This window comes from Heteronotia binoei, chromosome 9 (genome assembly GCF_032191835.1).
Source record: "Heteronotia binoei isolate CCM8104 ecotype False Entrance Well chromosome 9, APGP_CSIRO_Hbin_v1, whole genome shotgun sequence".
NCBI lineage: Eukaryota > Metazoa > Chordata > Lepidosauria > Squamata > Gekkonidae > Heteronotia > Heteronotia binoei.
This window is the reverse complement of record NC_083231.1, coordinates 6,082,417-6,099,241: the sequence shown is the minus strand read 5'-3', so window position 1 is coordinate 6,099,241 and position 16,825 is coordinate 6,082,417. Positions and strand designations below refer to the sequence as shown.

The 16,825-nt window shown below is 42.2% G+C and overlaps 1 protein-coding gene across 2 annotated transcripts in view; it reads right to left on the bottom strand.

Moving 5' to 3' along the window:
- Nucleotides 1-257: 257 nt before the first annotated feature.
- CPEB2 (cytoplasmic polyadenylation element binding protein 2) overlaps nucleotides 258-16,825 on the bottom strand; it is a 73,360-nt gene continuing 56,792 nt past the window's right edge. For both annotated transcript variants that reach the window (XM_060246180.1, XM_060246181.1), the window contains 4 exons: nucleotides 12,978-13,096; nucleotides 11,360-11,474; nucleotides 9,253-9,434; nucleotides 258-4,527 (listed from right to left, as the gene is read on the bottom strand). In XM_060246180.1, the coding sequence (XP_060102163.1) occupies nucleotides 4,300-4,527; nucleotides 9,253-9,434; nucleotides 11,360-11,474; nucleotides 12,978-13,096 (644 nt within the window). In that variant the 3' untranslated portion in view covers nucleotides 258-4,299. The remainder of the gene's footprint in view (nucleotides 4,528-9,252; nucleotides 9,435-11,359; nucleotides 11,475-12,977; nucleotides 13,097-16,825) is intronic.

Genomic DNA, 16,825 nt, shown 5'->3' with positions numbered 1-16,825 from the left:
GGAAGGCTGAGTCAACCATATGTATGTGCGTGTGAGCATATTTTCAAAATATTGCATGGAAAGGATTGTATGCCAAACATTTTTAACACTTCAAATTAAGTTTTGCACAACTAAGCGAGAAATCACCATGGGGCCTTGGTGTGCAGAGAAGGACTGTGATTACACGGAGGAACCAAAACTTCTGAAGACAGTTTTTCGTTAAGCGAGTTTCGAGTCCACAATTCAAAAATAAGGAACTACAATCCTGAGGAAAAATATGCCAATAACTTAATAGTTTATTAGTCAGTCAACGATATTACAAATATTTAAAAATTACTTAATATATAAATAATTGGCAGCAAACTATTCCATTACAGAGTTAAATTACCAGTACAACAGACAGACTGGAGATTTAGACACCTGGAAGATAACAGTAAAATTAACCAATTTTTAAACAAAAGTTTTAAAGCCGAAGGTGATTCACTTGGGGTGCAAACCACCAAACACTGCTGTCGCCAAACCTCTTCCCTCTCTTTTCCATGAGGCTTTTATGGGTTCCCAATGGAAGCGCCACTGAGCCCAAGGGCTCAGCCGCAGTGCCTGGTAGATTGCTCCCTTTGTGTCCATAAAAGCATGGGTTTTATTTTTATTTAGAAAAAATAAAATAAAATAAAAACTGCTTCAACACCACATTAGGAATACAAAATAAAATTAACTGAAAATATTGATTTTGCATATCAAAGAACCATTTATAATTACAATTGAAACACTCCATAAACCACTTGTGCGATTCTTTACAGAAACTCGAAATTTAGAAACTAGTTGCTTTAATATTACAAAGATTTTTAGCTCCAAAAATAATTCAACATAAAATAAACTTTTAGCAATTAGCGTCATAAAATTATATATTTCCACACAAAAATACAAAATAATATTAATGACAAGAATATGAAAAATTATTCCAAGTATTTTTTTTACTATTTGAAATAAAAGAAAAACAAAAAAACCCAAAAGACAACAAAATAGAAATATGCATGAAAAAAGTCTCTCCTTTTGTTAGCAAAACACTATCCAAAATAACTACGATCATTTACATCAGTACAAAGATTTCTGGATTTTAAAAAATATTTGCAATGACAAAAGGGGTTTTTCTTCTTCTGACAGTAAAAAATGACACTGTGGATAAAATTTGCAAAAAATGCAATGAAAAAAATAAAATTTGCATTTAAAAAGGTTTACACTGTTATTCTTTTTTATACAAACATTAGAAACAGTATTGCACGTCACAACACAGAATCGAGGTTAGTCAGCCTTCCAAAATGTGTTATATTCAAGTTTTGTAGCATCTTTGAGGAGAGGCTCTGTGCAGCCAGATGCAACAGGGAATAAAATATCAAGTGTTTTCCATTCACAAATATATAAATGCTAAATGTTTCCTTCTTAACAAAAAAAGTGTGGACTTTTAAAGTATTTTTTTTTTCCTCCACAGTCATATGTTTGGGCAGCAATATGCACATTTGGGGGATCAAAGTAAAGAAGCTTTAAAAATACAAAAATACAATAAAATTAATCTGCTACAAAAATAGTAAAATAAATATGATTTGTAAAAAAAGAAAGAACCCAACCAAACACCGTGGAACCACAAGGAGGGAAAAAAATAAAAAAGAGCACAATCCACCCAATCACCAGTGCTCTGTGCTCAGGGGCAAAGAACTACACTTATGTCCTTGCCCGGCTCCCACAAGTTCCAAAGGCTGCTGGCACCAAAGACCTTCATGGTGGATTCTGCCCTAAGAGCACAATCTTCAAAAGAACAAAAGAAAGAGAACAGATGCAGAAGCTATCTGCTTTAATAGCTCCAGAAATTTAAGTGTCAAGCAAAGTTTGATATTTTGGTTACATTTACCCACACCAAAATTAAAGAAGAGATGTCCTCATGTTTCTCTAGCTTTCATAGCGTAATGGGAAGATAAATGGATTTTTCAACATCTCCAATTATTTCAATTGTTTTTCCATATTTGTTTTCATTATTTAAAACACGTAAAGGCTCTTCAATTTTAAACTTCAAGCAAGAAATATGAAAATAAAGTTAAAAACATCTGCAGAATTAAATTATATCTAAATAATTAACATTGCAAAACTACTGATTTTTTTTTCCTCTTTTCTGAATTCCAAAAATTGAGGTATAGCAAAGGAGATGTCATCAGTCAAAAAAAGGTGTGCCTTAAAATAGCTGACTTGTTGGAAAAAAATCTCTCTTAGAGATATAAAAATAGTGCATAACAAATGTCAAAAATGGATCAAGGTTTGGCAGGGTTTTAAAGGTTAGAAAAGAATACTCCAAAAAATCTGGAGGATCATGGTTAAGTAACAAATAGGGAACATTGACAAACAAATCAGTTTAAAAGCTCTTCTTAAAACAGCATCAACTTTAAAACATTAAAAACATGAACCACAACCACGACAAAACAGCAGAGTTAGACACGAACCACATATCGTACAGTACAAAAAGCACACTGCAAATGACCAATGTAAGAGTAACACTTTGCATACATGAAGGATTGTCCCCATGGGGTTGCCAAGAGCAAAACCCTTGTACGTTTCTCTCTAGGAGTTAGAGACTTTCAGTTTTGCATTTGCCATTGCTGAGTGCTTGCTTAAACTGTAGAGCAGCTCTTTCTTTTCACTGAAACGTAAGGGCTAGTTGCAGTGAAATGCTTGGAGAGGGACAAATGCTAATGAATATCTCTCGTTCAGAATCTATGGAAAGTAGGCATGTAGTTTTCATTTCTTCTCAAAAAATTTGCAGGCCATGTCATCACTAGATCTCCATCAACATTAAAAGAAATTACTATGTTTGGTTGTCAATCAACTAATGACATTTCATGCAACAGTGACCCCAATTGGACAGAACACCAAATGCACTCAAGGTCAAGCAAGCACACATACAATTTTAATCCCATTTCACTGTTGTCTTAAAGGTAAATTTTAGCTTATGCAACTAGCTGTCTGTATATTACACCATCTCCATTTTGACTTCATTTAGATTTTATTACTAAAGCGTCAGCCTTTCCTTTATGAACACGTTTCTACACATATTTCTCAGTAGTTTCCCATTTGGTGACTGGTTAGCAGTGGGCTGGCCATCTTTGGTTTTGTAGAGGAAGTTTTAACCATGAATGATTAATGGGGCTGAAAGAATAAGTTTGGAAAAAAACAAAACCCTAGTAGTTGTTTTTCTTACTCAAACGTGTCTATGCTACACCACGCCACATTAATTAGAAACACACATCACAAAATTGCACAGGGGTTACAATATTATATCCAGTCTGCAAAAATTGAATTCCACTACCAACCAGGTCACAAAATGGCTGCACTTTCTAATCTAAAACTAATTTGCATATCGTACACATGTAGGACGTTATAAAACTTTGAGTCACAATCATGCATGCAAGTCTTTTTTGTAACAAATTTTGCAATTTGCTCATGCTACCTAGAGTTCAGAGCCTTTAAAAAAAACTGCAATAACTTGCGTCTTGTTAGATCTAGTGCATGCATATGGTGTATACAGGTAAGTAAACATGCAGTTTTTCACATTCTAAAACTATGGCAGTTTTTGGCCATACGGTGTTGCCTGCATTTTAATCTGTAATGCAGTGTATCTTGAAATCCCGTATTTATAGGTGGCATTACACACAACACCTATATAGCAGCAAAGCTAATACAGCTTGTGATTATAAATGTTTAAAAATAGCTAATAAATCAGATTATCTTGAGGTATTATTTCTTGCAAGTCAAAACGGAGGCAAAAAAATCAACCCTATTTTTTTAATCGATGTATACACTGAAAATAGCAACAATAAAAATAAGCTTTTTTTTGTAGCAGACATATTCCATCTTCACTATTTTTGCTACCTTTGGTAAATTACTGGGGCAGATCTTGAACTTTAAAAACCCATGTTTAGAAATAAGTGCACGCTTCACCCACTAAATATAGCAGCAGACTGCCTGCCCCTATGCAAAAACATTCTCATATTTAGTTTTAAATTTACATATAAAAATAAGTTGGAGAAAAATACAAAAAAACATTTTTTTTTATTTTAACATGAAAATATCACAAAAATCAGTAAGCCTGAGATGTAGGGTTTTGGTGAAAAACAAGAGGCTTTTGTAGTGTTTTGGCTGCTGAAAAAGATGCATGTATTGAGAGTTGGGGTAAGAAGCAGAAAAATGCACTTATTTCTTCTGCATGTCAGTTTCTTCAAACACAGTAGGCCACATGCACTCTTCTTTCCTTATGAGGATCTTGACAAATCTAGCTCAGTTCCAGCGGAAGTGGATCTGGCGTGGGCGGTCAGCCCCCTCCTTAACCAATGGCTTATGGAATTCACGTCCTGCCCGAGAATGGATGTTCGCCCAGCAAAACTCACAGTAATACTGCAGGCAAGTGACGTTGGCACAGAAAAAAGGAGCAAACTTTCCACCACATCTTGCACCCTGGCATTCGTCACACATCTGGTCATCCAACACATATGGCTTTACCTCCACCTGTTTAAACAAAGGAAACAGGAGCAAAAGAAATCTCTGACTGTCCTCAAATGTGTTTCTTCCCAAACTTGACAGAACCAATGTTTTGAAATTTCTACCAAGTCTTCCCTAGAAGTAACTCCAAGTCAGGCCCCTCAGTTGATCCATGAAGCTTATTCCCCATGAGGTAGGTCGCAGTGGTCGTGAGTAACTCACAGCCACATGGACTGAGCAAAGTGTTTAACCCAGGACCAATCATCTACCCACAATCTATCCTCTGCTGCTCCAATTATATTCAAAGAAACAGTTTTTGGGGGGACTGAAAGTAGCAGTAAGGGATCTTCATCAAAAGATGTACTTTGTCTTCCTCCTATTCCCCCTCCTACAGGTTCTGTGGCTGCTAAACAAAGAAGATCCTGAAGCATCATTAGGCAAACAACAAGGGGAAAACAGCTTCAGAAATTAGCTTTGCTATTACACACACCACCCCCAACAAGGAAGGAAGGAATGAATGAATGACCAGTCTCCTGCATATTTCCAAGAGTGATCATGTGGCAAATGTTAATCAGCAGAAGAACAGGGGCACAAAAAGCTCTTTGATGCTCTGGTCACAGTAACAGCTCAAGAAAAATGTATTTTTTGTACTATTAAGTATCCTTTACACAGAACTTTGCAAAACATTGACATTAAATCCTGGCAGCAGAGTCTCCATATTTCTGCATGCTGGCCATGCCTATTCTGCTCACAGATGAAGGAAGTGCTACTCCAAGGAAACAGAAGAGCAAGATTCAAATCCTGCAGCACCTTAAAGACAAACAGGATTTCAAGGGAATATGTTTCGAGAGTCAAAGTTCCCTTTAACAGCGCTTTATATCCTGGAAATCTCATTGGTCTTTTAGGTGCTACTAAACATGTATGTGTGTGTGGTATCCATTATGTTTTGTTGAATAGTATACAAATATGTGCATACAAAGTTGCCATTGCCTGTTTATATGTTAATTTTACACGTGTTGGTAGACAAATTCATTTCTTAACTAGTTGCCTTCTATATTGGTTCCAACATTCCATTAAAGCAACAGTGGAATGAGCAGAGAGAAGGGAGAAGTTAGTCTAGGGTTAATTAGTTTTTAGTCATAGCAATAGCAACCCGGGCTATCCCTATATTTATTATCACTTTTGTCGTGACACAAAATTACAAGAAATTGTGAAGAAGTTAGGATTCGGTTTTGTGGTAACAATCATTAGAAAATATGGTAATTAATTTATGAAACCTTGAAGACTGACAGGAGTCTAACTCCTCAATTTTGGGGCTGGCTTCTAGAGCCAAGAAAATGATCACTAAAGGCCTGCTTTAAAACCAGGCTTCCAAATTATAGTTGATGGGACAGCTCAAACCATAACTGGCAAATACTGAAGTCATGAGAAAAAAGATGATGATGATATTGGATTTATATCCCGCCCTCCCCTCCGAATCTCAGAGCGGCTCACAATCTCCTTTATCTTCCTCCCCCACAACAGACACCCTGTGAGGTAGGTGGGGCTGAGAGGACTCTCACAGCAGCTGCCCTTTCAAGGATAACCTCTGCCAGAGCTATGGCTGACCCAAGGCCATTCCAGCAGGTGCAAGTGGAGGAGTGGGGAATCAAACCGCACACTTAACCACTACACCAGACTGGCTCTGAGAAGGTACATACAGGCAGCACTGAAATGGAAGTGGAAAGGGAGGAAGAAGCATGCAAGCCCTTGGCTTATTTTCTTATGAAGAGACCCAGTTTGGTGTAGTGGTTAAGTGCGTGGACTCTTATCTGGGAGAACCGGGTTTGATTCCTCATTCCTCCACTTGCACCTGCTGGAATGGCCTTGGGTCAGCCATAGCTTTTGTAGGAGTTGTCCTTGAAAGGGCAGCTGCTGTGAGAGCCCTCTCAGCCCCACCCAGCTCACAGGGTGTCTGTTGTGGGGGAGGAAGATAAAGGAGATTGTGAGCCGCTCTGAGTCTCTGATTCAGAGAGAAGGGCGGGGTATAAATCTGCAATGCTTCTTTTTATTATTTCCTGTGTACAGCCCCACTTGCACCCCGTGTCCTTCAAAGGCCTTGGTTCAGGTTCAGTGGGAATTCTCAGGCTGCCATGGAGACACCTGCCTTATATACTGTTTTCTTCACAAACACAGGTGGACTATCAGGATGGAAACACGGCAGGGATCCAAAGAGGATGAGGCCAAGGCAGCTGAGCTGCTAACACAGCGTGTGAAGAAAACAGACGCTCAAAAGGAAAAGCCAACATGCTGTGTTTTTTTTTTAAAGCAATTCTCTCTTTATAGTGAATGTGCCTCCAAGCCCTTTAATCCAAGTGTCCCAGAAAATCCAGAGGATTTTATGAAGATCTGCATGCGCGGGTGTGTGTGTGTAATTTTTGTCAATTTCCCCCTTGCTGTGGCAGTCTGTAACCTCTCTACCGATGCTACTTCTGGGGAAGCCCTGTCCACAGCAGATTTCAGGCTGCAGCAGGGAGGGGGAGCTGGGGAACTAATGCTTCATGCCCAGAATTTACATGGAATCCAACCCACTACTTTGCATCAAGCAAATCTAGTATAAAAACCTCTATATCTGACTGCTTCTGTGACGAGATGCTCTGTATATTAATGACTTAACTGGGCATGTATAGGTATGTACATGAACAGCAGCTACTTTTATGAGCATGGACAACAAATGTAGGGTCAGGAGACAATGGGTGCATCCACACTACTCTAAATAATGCATTTTGCAACTGGATTTTTGCTATTCTTACACAGTAAAAATCCAGTTACAAAACACATTACTTAGTGTGGTGTGAATGCGCCCAGTATTCTTAAAGGCTGTTGCTAATAGTGGAGGCCCTTCCCCCTTTATATGCCTTGACCAGAAGCGGTTACTGCCTGTCCTCTCCTTTTGACAGTGGTGATTGAAGGAGCATGGGACAGCTGCATCCTGTTGGAGCCTCCAAGAGGAATTAGACAGTGCATGTTAGTGTGTGCGTGTATGCAACACAGAGAGGCATGCATAGGAGAGGAGGATGGGGAAGGGAAACCTATAATCAAAAGGCAGACCATCAAACCACCCATGACCAATGTTCTCTCTAAAGCTGCTAAGTCTTGTGAGCAAAAATTCTACTTTGTGAGCTCCTGCACAAATTAGTGTGCTCTGGGGTCATCCCTGCCTGAACTAAGACAAAAATGTGTGAGCTGAAGGCTAAAAATCTGTGAGCTGGCTCACGCTAACTCAGCTTACAGGGAACACTGTTCATGACACAGAATCGGAGGAAGGTATCTCCAGGGTCATCTAATCCAACCCCCTGCACAATGCAGGAAATTCAAAAGTACCTCCCCGCTACACACACACCTAGTGACCCCTGCTCCATGCCTAGAAGATGACAACCCAAAAAACCTCTCCAGGATTCCCTGGCCAAACTGACCTGGAGAAAAAAAATTATTTATTCGATTTATGAACATATGAAGCTGCCTTATAATGAATCAGACCTTTGGTCCATCAAAGTCAGTATTGTCTTCTCAGACTGGCAGCGGCTCTCCAGGGTCTCAAGCTGAGGTTTTTCACACCTATTTGCCTGGACCCTTTTTTGGAGATGCCGGGGATCGAACCTGGGACCTTCTGCTTCCCAAGCAGATGCTCTACCACTGAGCCACCGTCCCTCCCCGGTGGATTTATATCCCGCCCTCCCCACCGAGGCAGGCTCAGGGAAGGTCCCCCCCCCCATCCTCCTCTCCTATGCATGCCTCTCTGTGTTGTAGTGGCAAACAGCAGTTCAGTGGGTGTGTAAGGAAGGGCCACGAGAACCAAGCACTGATGCAACCCTTCCTGCCCTCCCTCTCATAATCTGCCTGTGTCCACAGAATCAGCATTGCCGCCGATGGCCAAGTAGACTTTGTTTAAAAACCTCCAAAGGAGAGCCCACCACCTCCCAAGGAAACCACTGTTACTGGCATGAAGCTCTTCCTAATGTGGAGCCAAAAACTCTTCTGATTTAATTTCAATCCGCTGGTTCTGGTCCAACCTTCTGGTGCAACAGAAAACAACTCCACAAGTCTATATGACAGCCCTTCAAGTACTTGACGATGGTGACCATGTTACATGTTAGTAAGTGTTTTCACTGCACACGAACAAGTCTTATGAAGGTTTCAGAGGGTAGCCATGACGGTCTGCAGTAAAACAGATCCCGGTCCAGGAGCACCTTAGAGACCAACAGGAGTTTCAGGGAAGAGGCTTTCGAGGGTCAAGCTGTCTGATGAAATGACCTCTGACCTCTTGAAAGCTCCCGCCCTGAAACTCCTGCTGGTCTCTAAGGTGCTCCTGGTTTGAAATCTAAGCATTATGAAGAACAGCAGACTCAAATATTTTAATAATAGGAGGCAAAACACAAACCCTTTGAGAGGCAACTGATTTATACCTGATGAGAATCAAATCCAGGCACAAGGAGTATCTGACTACTTCCCCTCTTAAAGCTTGCTGGTACAAATCATTTAATTTATAGCCCAGGTTGCAACCTAAAGAGATCCCAAAGGTGTCTAAAAATGCTTTGAAGTTAAGGGGAGTCCTAAGGAAACCAGAGAAGCAAAACCAGGCACAGCGATAAGGACTGTATTGGAAGACGAGGAGTCTGCGCAACTTCTGTTCTATAGATAGCTGTCCCGAAGATGCCGCTTAGTACACTGTCATATGTTCTAACCCAGAGAAACGCTTCATGTACAACTTACTCGTTTATCAATATCGCCATGCTGAAGTTGAACAAACCGAGCGCTAATGGCAGCAATGTAGCTCTGCTGATTGGAGAAAGCAACTCGCCCAGCACCTTTTGGGTATTTCAGTTCAGGATCTGTATCGATTCCTGCATAACAAACTCCACCGTAGAGTCGGTCCATTATCATGGCCAACTCCACTACAAAGAAACAGGGGGGAATGCATTACAGTAACGCTTTAAATTAAGCTGAAATACTTTAATATAATGTAAAAAATCAACAGGAAAAACATTTGAGAAGCCATAATATATTGTATGATGGAGAAATAATGAACTAGAACTTATTTTTTACAACTAAAGCAAGATTAAGGACCAGGTTCCCAGCTCCAGAAAAGATGACACTTTTGTTACATTCCCTGGAAGATGATTCTCTTGTACCAGATGTGCACCAGTCAGCCTATAAAACTGATGCACGAGGCTAGGGTCAAAAAACTGGGGCACAATTCACTAGGGGCTGCTGCTGTCTATGAATTAGAGGAGTAATCAAAGGTTTCCTGTTTATTCACAAGCATCAATTTTGAGGACAAATTACACAACTATATCTCCTGGAATTCTTTCTGCTGTAATTCCAGCTTCTTAATTCCCATAATAAGCAAGCTGCATTAAGTAAGAACAGCACATCAGTATGCATTAACAAAAAATGAGAACGTGATCAGTGAATGAGTGAAACCAGTATCAATGTAAATAATAATATTTCTGGCAGCTAAACCCTTCAAACATACTTGTTAATGCTGATGCTATAGGAAGTCTATAAGAAGCCCTGAAGTGACATGCAGAAAAAAGCTGATTTCATTTAATTCCAAACCAACCATGAGGATTCTCCTCAACAAGGCCCATGAAAATCAAACATAATACATTCAGAGTGTAGTTTTTGCAGACATTTGTATTAAAATTAATGTGACTTTTTTTTTTAAAAAAATGGGCTTGTTCTTAATGAGCTCTTACTATACATTCAACACATTCACAAATGGTAAAAGCGATGCTTTATGACTAAAGTTCCTCAAAAAAGTTGCCAAAGAATGTGAACAGCATTCAGTATCGACATAAATCTTACCAAGGGGTATGAAATGTTCAGTTTTACACATCCACAAACATTAATCTGTGCACACATCACATCAAGCCTCTTGTTTTCTCTGTGATGACCTAAGCTATGCAGTGATGCCAACATCTATGGGAATGTGTGTTGCCAGCTGCTGGTAACACCCCCATAAATACACAGCCGAGGCTGCCTACTGACTGCTTGCTACCCACACTGGGCAATACATGTTCCATGCTCATGTCAGCCTTTTCTAGAGCCCAGCTGGGCTAAGTAGGTTTTAAATAATAAATAACACTAATTTGATAATGCCCATTGCAGAGAGAGGTTAGGAGAAAATAGTGCAAATCTGAATCCATTTGCTACCTTATACTGAATCAGACCAGGGGTGGAATTCTAGCAGGAGCTCCTTTGCATATTAGGCCATACCCCCCTGATGTAGCCAATTCTCCAAGAGCTTACAAAAAAGAGCCTTGCAAGCTCTTGGAGGATTGGCTACATCAGGGGTGTGTGGCCTAATAGGCAAAAGAGCTCCTGCTAGAATTCCACCCTGAATCAGACCCTTGGTCCATCACAATCAGCACTGTCTACAAAGACTGGTAGCCACTTTCCAGGGTTTCAGGCAGAGGTCTTTCTCATCACTTAGTGCCCAGTCTTTTTAACTGGAGATGCCAGGGACTGAACCTGGGACTTTCTGCATGCGAAGGAGATGCTCTACCACTGAGCCACGCCTCCTTAACCAAAATGTTAGGGATTTGAACCTGGGTCTCCCAGATACTAGTCCGACACTCTAACCATGACTCACACACTGCATGGCTGGAGAACTGGATTTCTAAGAAATAATGCCCAGCAACAACAAAGCATGAGTGACACTACCAGGACTAGGAAAAGGATGACGGGAACTATGACAACAGGAGCCCTGGAGCAGGGCTCTCTCAAAACCTTCTCTTTCATGCCAAAATAATTGCTTGCAAATTTTCTGTTCTGCTCTTACTAAGATTCTTACTAAGAACAGTAACTCTATACTCACCAGCTCTTAATGGCCTGGGGACACCGCCCACAAATATAGTTTTCCGAGGGTCAAGAGGTTGTGAACCATCCATTACAAAGTCACTATCGCTTAAGTTCCAGGGACGGATTTGGACCTAGTGAAACAAAGACCATGGCTACTGAAGTCTCACTACATTGTTTGAACTGTGATTTCATCAGTCCAAAATAAACTGCCAGACAGTCACAATTCTGTTAGCTTCTCTGGTTGTTTTCTTTGTAAACCTATGTATTCAACATACTGAGCAAAACATTTCATAATTGATCAAACTATCCCTGTGATGGAACCAACCCGATTGGACTTACAGACCTGGCTCTGCCAGCCTCCTCCTAGGCTTGTGCCACTTCTTGGAGGGTGCTATTCTGCTTCCTGCCACAAGGGTGTGCTGGCACCATCTGCTCAATTTAGAGGTCTTGAGAGAAACAGGACTCTCACAACCCCCCTAAGTTCTGAGGCCAGGCCTGATGGTCTCCTGCTACTCAGTGCCTGATTACCACAGAGACCAAATTCCTTTTTCAGGAGGTCCCTGGAGAATTGGCAACCTGTTGCCCTGGGCTGTTTGTGCTCCCGCTTCCCGGGATTCCCCTCTTAAAGTCACATGGTCTAAAGTGGTTGGGGACCTATGCGGCACAGAGATTTACTGCCAGCATCCAAAATATTAAAATGTGTTTTTAAAAGAAAAAAGGGTACAAGCATGCTTTCAGCACTGGATCAGCAAGCAGAAGAACAAATCAAGGTTGGTCATCATCACACGGTTCTAAAAACATAGATGTTGAAATACGGCTGGCATTTCTACGTTTAGTAAGTTACAAAATGTTCTAAGGATGCCTCATTACTTCAGACCTCCTTCCTCCAGCCAGAGAGTCCAGGCTAGCCGCATGGTCAATATGGTTGCTGACCAGAGCTCTGCAGTCTGTTTTCTTCCAATGCCCAGCAAGCACTTTTATTAATCCTCTGACTCCACCCACTTTACATCGCTCTCCTCCCCTTGTTACCTGCTCCGCCTGTGGTCTTCAGGATGCCTCCTTTTTTTGGAAGGCATCCTGGGAAACCCCCATGTGTTCTAGGAAATCTCCAGCTCATTCCTGGAGATAGTCTCTGGGCTGATCTAGCCCAACGCCCACCCCACTCTGTTTCTTGCCTAGAGGAGGGGGATGAGCGGGTTCATCTCACTGTCTCTTCAGGCAGTTCTCTTAGCATCTCTTAAGAAGCACCTGGGTTACCATGGTCTAATTCCGCACCGCACACCACCCCTCCTTCTGCCTGCCTCTGAATTCAGAGAGAGAAGCCTGCTTGCCACCTCCCCGGGAGGCAAAGCATTTCTCCACAATCCCCACTGTCTTAATCCTAAATTATTGCCAGCATCTGATTCCTTTAATCCTCCTCTTCCACTTAGAAGCAGCCTTCAGACAGATGGCAGCTACCGCCTGAAGGCCATCTTGTATTTCAGGGGTGGCCGATGGTAGCTCTCCAGATGTTTTTTGCCTACAACTCCCATCAGCCCCAGCCATTGGCCATGCTGGCCGGGGCTGATGGGAGTTGTAGGCAAAAAAAAACATCTGGAGAGCTACCGTTGGCCACTCCTGTTGCATTTACTTACTGGCTTATCCTTGATAGTGGGGCTAGAAACACACAGATAGAGCTTTCCATCTTCTTCTATGCAGGCATCAATCAGTGCCTGGACAGAACTCTCCTCTTGGAAAAGGAGGAATGCATAACCTGGAAAGGACAGAGGAAGGGGGGGGGGCAGGAAGAGAATTTTAAATATGGTTAATATTTTCCTTCATCTTTTCAAAATCTTTGATAACATATGACCCAGATCCAAAAGGCCCCTTGGTCACACCTAAAGTGCTTCCAAAGAATGCTAGGCTTTGCTGAAGCTTCACTTTGCGCTCAAATCCCTTGCATTGTTATGTGACCACTGTGAACAGCTGGGGGGGAAGACAGATCCAGGTGGGCAGCAGCGATGGTCTGAAGCAACAGAACTACTTTGGCAGAGATTCTGGCTTGGTACTATTTTGCATGCTTATATATGTAACTCTGCTCACTGTACCCCATTTCATTGTCTGATGAAGTGCGCATGAACGCGAAGGCTTACATTCTGAATAAAACCTTGTTGGTCTTAAAGGTGCTACTGGACTCCAGATGGGAGGGAAGAAAAGAGAACGACAGGAGGAGGAGGAAGAAAAAGGAGGAGGACGACAGCACTGGATTTATACCCCGCCCTTCACTTGGGAGTCTCAGAGTGGCTTACAATCTCTTTTTCCTTCCTCCCCCCACAATGGACACCCTGTGAGGTAGGTGGGTGTGAGAGAACTCTGACAGAAACTGCTCTTTAACAGAACAGCTCTGAGAGAGTTATGACTGATCCAAGGTCACACCAGCAGTTGCATGGGGAGGAGTGGAGAATCAAACCTGGTTCTCCCAGGTAAGTCTGCACACTTAACCACTACAGCCATAGCAGTTCATGATTCCAAAAATGATCAGGTCACAAATGTATAAGGCCAGTACCGTCATCCGCAAAAAGATTTTTCCCAGTCAGTCTCTCTGCCAAATACGCTTACGACGTAACAAACTGCTGTACTGTTCCCAAGTATGTACTAGTCTACTCATAATAATCAAAACCTGGCTGCCTTTTCCATGATAAAAAAATCTTAAATTTGTATTTAGTTTCCCAATTCATACTTAACTGTTAGGAATGGATGCTGTACCATGAAAACTAGATCTCACGTGACAGGACTAATCTCAGTTTTGGAGATTAAAAATAAAAGTCTGTCGTGTAAACAACCTAGGAAGTTTCCCATCATAGCACAAACAAAAATTCAAAGAGTATTTCATGTATGATTTTTAATTTTAAAAAATCTAGATACCAACTGTGCTCCATGTACAGTACAAAGCAGCAACCTAACCTGAATGTTACTAGTCCATGGAAGAACTGCAGTTTGCACAGGCTGGTAAAATGCCCTTTCCGGTTTGGAGGCGCTCTGGCAAAGTAAGAACTGGCTTGAACAGTATCCCCACTGAAATATAAGATCCATACAGGAACCCTCCATGTAGGTAAACATCTATCAAAACAACAGGATGTGCACTACATGCGTTAATGCATTTAGTTGACTTCTATAATTATATTAGGGTTTTAGGGTTTGTAGAATCTTTCCGGCTCAAGTGCCGTGTTCTACTGGAGAAAGTTTTTCTTCCAAACGTTTCGTTCTCAATGTCTGGAAGAAAAAACTTTCTCCAGTAGAACACGGCACTTGAGCCCGAAAGATTCTACAAACCCTAATGATGATGCCAGCCGTGAAAACCTGAAATCTGTGATATTAGAGTTTATTTGAGCTGTAGTCCTTAACTGGTATATCTCTGAGAAGCAAGCTGATTAAAATAGGAGACACAATTTACTCAAGTTAGCCACTCCACCCTCCCTGCGCCTCAACCACTCCTAGAACAGTGGGCACCCAGCTGTGACGGTGGCTGTCCTGCCCTTCTTGGAGTCATGTCCCAGCCCCTCGTCACTGAGTTTTCAATGTGCAGAGCCACAGCGACATCCCATCAGGAGGGAGGGAGTGTCTGAATGCTGAAGAAGAAGAAGAAGATGATATTGGATTTATATCCCGCCCTCCACTCCAAAGAGTCTCAGAGCGGCTCACAATCTCCTTTACCTTCCTCCCCCACAACAGACACCCTGTGAGGTGGGTGGGGCTGAGAGGACTCTCACAGCAGCTGCCCTTTCAAGGACAACCTCTGCCAGGGCTATGGCTGACCCAAGGCCATTCCAGCAGGTGCAAGTGGAGGAGTGGGGAATCAAACCCGGTTCTCCCAGATTAGGGGTCCCAATCCCCCCGCTTTAGCGGGAGACTTCTGGGTTCCCAGCTTAATCTCCCGGTCTTCAAAAATTGAGAACCGGGGGGGTGGGGGGGTGGAGGGGGGGAGAACATACCTATAGAGCTCCTGAGCAGTTTGTAAAATCCCTGTCCCTTTAAGGCTGGGCAGGAAGGAGGAAACAGGAAGGGCTTCGGAGAACGGCCCCTCCCTTCTTTGCTTTCGTTTTCACAGCAGGCACAGTTCTCCGGAAGAAGACCAAGTAAGTATTTGTGTGTGTGTGTGTGTGAGAGAGGGAGGGGGCAGGGAGGGGGATTCCCTTGTATGGAGGCCCTCCCCCCCTTTAGAAAGCGTGGGGGGGGGAGGGAAATGTCTACTGGGCACTCTATTATTCCCTATGGAGAATGATTCCCATAGGGAATAATAGGGAATTGATCCGTGGGTATTGGGGGCTCTGGGGGGGCTATTTTTTGAGGTAGAGGCACCAGATTTTTAGTATAGCATCTAGTGCCTCTCCCCAAAATACCCCCCAAGTTTCAAAACGATTGGACCAGAGGGTCCAATTCTATGAGCCCCAAAAGATGGTGCCCCTATCCTTAATTATTTCCTATGGAAGAAAGGCATTTAAAAAGGTGAGCTGTCCCTTTAAATGTGATGGCCAGAACTCCCTTGGAGTTCAATTATGCTTGTCACACCCTTGTTCCTGGCTCCACCCCCAAAGTCTCCTGGCTCCGCCCCCAAAGTCCCCAGATTTTTCTTTAATTGGACTTGGCAACCCTATCCCAGATAAGAGTCCACACACTTAACCACTACACCAAACTGGCTATGAGTGGGAGAGGAGAAACGGGATTGAGATCATTCCAGGGAGAAGGGACTCAGTGGGGGCTAAAAGTCTGGCTCAGAGAGATCAGGCTGGTTATTTGATGAAGGCTGCTGAGGAAAAGTCATCTTAATCCAGAGTGAGCCTATCTTCTGAAGGAAGCAGACTGGAGATACCGGATTGCTGATTTGAAGGACTTCTGAAGTTGGAGTGGCTGCACATTGGCAGACTGATTACATTGTCAATAATCTGGGTTGAAAGTCCATTTATCCTCTGAAGGGAGCTGGATTAGCCGGTATCCCTGCCCCCCTTTCCCACCAGAACACTAATCCTTTGAAACAGAGAAGGTTTGCCTCAGCAGGAAACTTTATTGCTATAACATTCAAATATCAGGAACTGTTAAGGCATTCTAACAAAGTAATAAACAATTCTGCTTACTTCTTTTGCGAACCTGCCTCTTTTGCCTCAGTCACATTTACAAATAGTTCAGCTGTCTTCACAATAATGAATTCATATTAATATAGCTTTTGAAATAAAGACTGAGTCGTGTCAGTTTAAACCAAAGGTGTCAAAACTCATTTGTTTCAAGGGCCAGATCTTTGCTGTTGTTTTGTTGGCCAGACCATGTGTGCCATAAAATGTAACATGAGATTCTGGCGATAAAAAGCTATAAAGATGATTTCAGATGCCAAACGGCAAGAGGCTTGATTGGATTAGGTGTGATATGCAGAGGAGTAGCAGGCATAGAGATATCACCATTGGTAATGAGACAAGAAACCTAGGTCTCAGTTTGGTCCAAGAGGATGCAA